Below are 4,643 nucleotides of genomic sequence, written 5' to 3' on the forward strand. Positions count from 1 at the left end.
CTAGAAGTCGCAGCCATCAACCCAGTCTCGAAGATCCTTGCCCTGGCAGTGATGCCTCCAGGCCTCCCTGGGGACAGGAAAAGGGAAAGAGGAGAGGCCACATCAGCCACAGCCTTCAGGAGCAGGAAGGAGAGATGGGCTCTAAATAAACAGAGTCTAGTGAGGGGAAGAGGAACAAATAAACTGAGTTAACAAGTAAGGAAAGCAATGGCCCTGAAATTTTCAATATCTAGTCATCTTGTTTTGACATTGAAGGCATAAACTGATATGCTCAAATTCACCCATCTGTCATTGGTAAAGGCCTAGAGCCCTGGAGTGTGGGGCTTGGAGCTAATGTTCTTTTCCTATGCTAATGCTTCTGGTATTAGTGCTATTCTATTCTATTCTGTACTATTCGATTTATCGTATTATATATTACTTCCTCGACTATTAATTCTGCTATTAATGCTTCTGATACCATCTTGCACGTGCCCCACCCTTCACAGTTTGCATAACACCATCATACTTATCACCTTTTTTCCTCTCTTTTGTTTTTGTTTTTGTTTTTTGTTGGTCATGGGGCTTGAGTGCTGAGCCTGGGCACTGTCCCTCAGCTCTTCAGCTCAAGACAAGCTCTCTACCACTTGAGCCACAGCACCAATTCTGATTTTCTGAGTGGCTTATTGGAGAAGAGTGTCTCACAGATTTTCCTGCCCAGGCAGGCTTTGAACCACAATCCTCAGATCTCAGCCTTCTGAGTAGCTAGGATTACAGGCATGAGCCACCAACACCCAGCCTTATCACCCTTTTCTGCTTGCCTCTAGATGCTCTATTAGGTAGATTGGGCAGATTCTACACTCTCTACTTTTCCCATTAAGAAAAAACACTCAAACTATGATGCAAAATTACTTATCCAGAGTCTATGGCTACTTAATGATAACTGGCCCCCACTCAGTTCCCCTTTAACAGCCAATCTGAATATTTTCATTGATGGTTACTCTATAGACTCTTTGGGGGACCATAGCCTGGTTCCAGCTTAGAGCTGAGCTTATTTTGAGGAAGACAGACCCTACAGTCCACAAGCTCCATGTTCTCAGCGGTCCCACACTTTGATAACTAGTGCCCCCGAGGATGTCAGTGTCAAAAAGCTCAATCACCAAGAGTGCCCCTAAAAAAGCCCTAATCCCCTATCAGCCAAGAAAGATCAATTGGCTTGTCTCTTCTGCCAGACCCTGAGCCTGAAGCACCTGAGTCCTCAGTGCTTGCGTGAGGAATGAATGGACTCTTTCCTCTTTGGGGAGGCCACTTTCCATGACTAGCCTCAGCCACCTCTCAGGACTTATCCTAGCCAGGAATTTACTCCCAGTGTGTGAAAGAGACTTGTTCTCTGACTTAGCCATCCATCCCAGAGTGGGGACCTTGAGGCTTCAAGCCCTTTGGTTAGTGCCAAAGGATACATTCCTCCTTCTTGATTGTACATATGCATTATGTCTTAGAGAATCTGTCTCATCCCAAAGTTCATTCCTAGGGCTTCAACTGTTCTCAAACCAACACAAATGCCAAAGCTGTGACAATTTCAGGGTCATGTTTGTCTCCTCTCACTCCCTTTTTAAGCAATACCTCACCTGTCCCAATACCTCTTCCACAGTCCCTCTTATCATCTTTCATAGTCATCTGTGGCACATCTCTCCCTCTCCAGACCCTCCATTGCTCATCTAGACGCCTGCAGAGCCATCCAAGGTCCCCTCCCCATGCCCACACACATGCTTCTACTCTCCTTTCCTTCCTTATGATTGTGGGCTGATCCTCAATGTCCAACTCTCACCTCTGTCCATAGTTCTAGATCTTCAGGCCCTTGGAACATCCCACATGCTTCTCACACAACTCCTTTGCATATGAAGAGGGTTGGAAGGCTGGGAGGAGGGACAAAACAAAACTGCAAGCAAGAGGCTCCACAGGCCCACCTCTGCTTCAAGCAGAGAATTTCTTCTATCTCTTTTGGCTTGGAAGGTGGCTCAATGGTAGAGTGCTTGCTTAACATGCATGAAGCCCTGGGTTCAATTCCTCAGTACCACATACACAGAAAAAGCCAGAAGTGGGGCTGTGGTTCAGGGACAGTGCTGAGGCCCTGAGTTCAAGTCCCAGGAATGGAGAGAGACAGAGACAGAGAGACAGAAACAGAGAGAGAGGAAAGAGAGAGAATTAATTTCTTCTATCTCTTGTATGGCTTGGGCTTTTATATAAAGTTTAGTTTTTTATGTAAAAGATGTCACCGTTTCAAAAATAATAATAAGCTTCTTAGACCCTGGCCCAAAGGACTTTTGAGACATCCTAGCTACAAGCAGATCTTGGAGGAGCCAGGCTCAGCTATGTGGCCACTAATGACTTTTTTATTCTGCCTTCAGTTGAGTGTGTCATCTGTAAATTTCTGGGTAGTGGGAATCCCCACCACCAACTGCTGGTTAGGCTAGAAAGCCTAGGGAACTTCCTGCTCTGACTCACCAATCTTGGACATACCATCTGAAGAGGGGGCTCCAAAATGACTTACTCACCAATAGCCTAGGCCTTGAGGCTCTTGGGCTATCTTCATGGCACAGATAACAGTGTCCTTGAGATTAGGGTTCAACAAGTCTAGAGTGAGAGGCAGAAAAAAACAATGAGGGAACAGAGGATAGAGCTAGTCATCCTAGAGTTTCTCTGTCTGTCTTCTCTGCATTTCTCTCTCTCTTATATGTGTACATGCACATGTGCATGCAAGCAAGTGTGTGTGTGCACATGCATGCACACCTCTATCTCTGAAAGAACATGTATTCCTCTGTCCAGCTCCCCTTCATCAAAAACAATCCCCTCTCCATCCCTACAACTGTAGGCTAGTCTCTCAACGCAAACCTCCTAATCGGCTTCATGGAAGTTACATCCACACTGCTTATACCCTATGCGTCTCCTGGGGAGGGAAAGTTGGAGGGGGAGCAAAGCAAACTGTGGAAAGAGAAGGCTGGTGTAGAGCCTGATTCCAGCCTACCAGTGCAGTACATCCGGCAGATGTTGATGGCATTTGGGGTGAGGTTTTTGCACCACCTCCGGCTGCTGATCTGGAAGAGGCCATTGTTGGTGCTGCCATCAGCTTCATGATCCACAGCAGCCGTGTTGAAACCACTTGTGAAATAAGCAAGGCAGACCCCTGGTGGGAAGGGGAGAGATACGTGGGGGGGGGGGGTCAGACACCAGCCTGGGGTCAGATGGCTGGGGCACTGTAGACCAGAATGTTCACAGTGCCAGACCCATGCCCTTGCGCTCCCAGCCTCACCTGCCCTGAGGAAGCCAGGGCAGACACCCTCCCACTTCCTTCTTTACAGATGGGTCAATTGAGGTTTAGAGGGCAAGGCAGGTTCCCCAAGGTCACATACAGCTGCCATACAGCAAGGGTCAAGATTGGATTTCAGTCCTTGCTGGCAATGTATTCAGTACCTAGGGGAGCTAAATCTGGAGGCAAAGTTAGGAAGACACAGGTGGTGTCTACAAAAGGGGGTGAACAGAGAGAAAAATGAATCCAGATGTGACAATAGACGGCTTCTTTAGAACTGCCACCAGATTGTTCACTTGGCCTTCTATACAGCATCAGGACTGTCTGGTCCTCATAGCCACAATGAAGTGTAGCATGTTAAACTGCTCCTTTGCTACCTGACTTTGAACAAATTGAAGGTGGATTTCCAATTTGGCAGCCTCTCACCTGCCTCTGCTATGTGGTTAACTCAATGCTGGACATGCTGCTTTATTATTATTATTGGTATTGGTATTATTATTATTATTATTTTGATGCCAGTAGTAGGTCTTGAACTTAAGAGGCTAAGCATTGTCCCTTAGCTTTTATCACTCAAAGATGTTGCTCTCCCACTTGAGCCACAGCTCTGCTGATTAATGGAGACAGTGGATTTTCCTGCCTGGACTGACTTTGAACCACAACCCTGAGGTGTCAGTTTCCTGAGAAACTTGGAGACTGGTCATAACTGGGGCCCAGCTAGGGCTGGACATTCTTGACCTGTCATCTCCCTTACTCCTCATTTTACGTGATAGCTAAGTTAAAAAAGAAAATCCCAAGACCCTTGAAGGAAAAGGAATGAGGGATGATGGTGGGAGGGCGTAGAGAGAAGAGGGAATTGAGGGAAGGAGGTCCTTACAGTCAGCCAAGTCGTATCCCCGAAAGCCATCCAGACCAAAGTTCTGGAGCACTCTGGCCAGCTCACAGCGACTGTAGACCTTGGCCTCACTGGAGGGGAGTAGGCAGCTAAGGAGAGACAGGAAAGCCAGCACTGCAATCCCAGAGGGGCACAGCTGCTTTCTGGGAGCTGGGCTCCTGGTTTCCATATGGGTGCCACAGGTGCAGCCCCCGCCACTCTGGCTCCACGCTGAGTTTTCTCACAAACAGTCCTGGTTGTTGGTCCACTTACACACAGCTACACCTCGGAAGAAGAAGGAAGGGCAAGAGTCTTATTGTACCACTTGGAAACTGGAGAAGCTTGTGACAGAAATCTCCAAGGAAGTACTAGCCATGATCCCAAGATTTTTCTCCTCCCCAGTCCTGCTCCACTCCACCCTGCCCCAGCAGCTGAGGGGAGAAAAAGGGAAATGGAGGAGAAAACTCTAATAGTTTGAGCTCCAGACTA

The 4,643-nt window shown here is 47.5% G+C and overlaps 1 protein-coding gene across 1 annotated transcript; it reads right to left on the bottom strand.

The window, feature by feature from the left end:
- Spaca3 (sperm acrosome associated 3) lies at positions 1-4,359 on the bottom strand. The gene is made up of 4 exons (XM_013016439.1): positions 4,158-4,359; positions 3,002-3,160; positions 2,532-2,610; positions 1-67 (listed from the first exon to the last, which is right to left on the bottom strand). The coding sequence occupies exons 1-4, from the start codon at positions 4,342-4,344 to the stop codon at positions 1-3; spliced, it is 492 nt and encodes a 163-aa protein (XP_012871893.1). The 5' UTR covers positions 4,345-4,359.
- Between the last annotated feature and the right edge of the window lie 284 nt (positions 4,360-4,643).

This window comes from Dipodomys ordii, unplaced genomic scaffold, assembly GCF_000151885.1.
Source record: "Dipodomys ordii isolate 6190 unplaced genomic scaffold, Dord_2.0 Scaffold31, whole genome shotgun sequence".
NCBI lineage: Eukaryota > Metazoa > Chordata > Mammalia > Rodentia > Heteromyidae > Dipodomys > Dipodomys ordii.

Excerpts from the sequence above, each read along its gene's own strand:
- Spaca3 (XM_013016439.1), bottom strand. The coding sequence starts at position 4,344 with ATGGAAACCAGGAGCCCAGCTCCCAGAAAGCAGCTGTGCCCCTCTGGG. Across the intron at positions 2,611-3,001 it reads CTGCCGGATGTACTGCACTG|ACTTGTTGAACCCTAATCTC; the intron begins GTAGGCTGGAAT and ends CTCTCACTCTAG. Across the intron at positions 68-2,531 it reads CCTCAAGGCCTAGGCTATTG|GGAGGCCTGGAGGCATCACT; the intron begins GTGAGTAAGTCA and ends TCCTGTCCCCAG.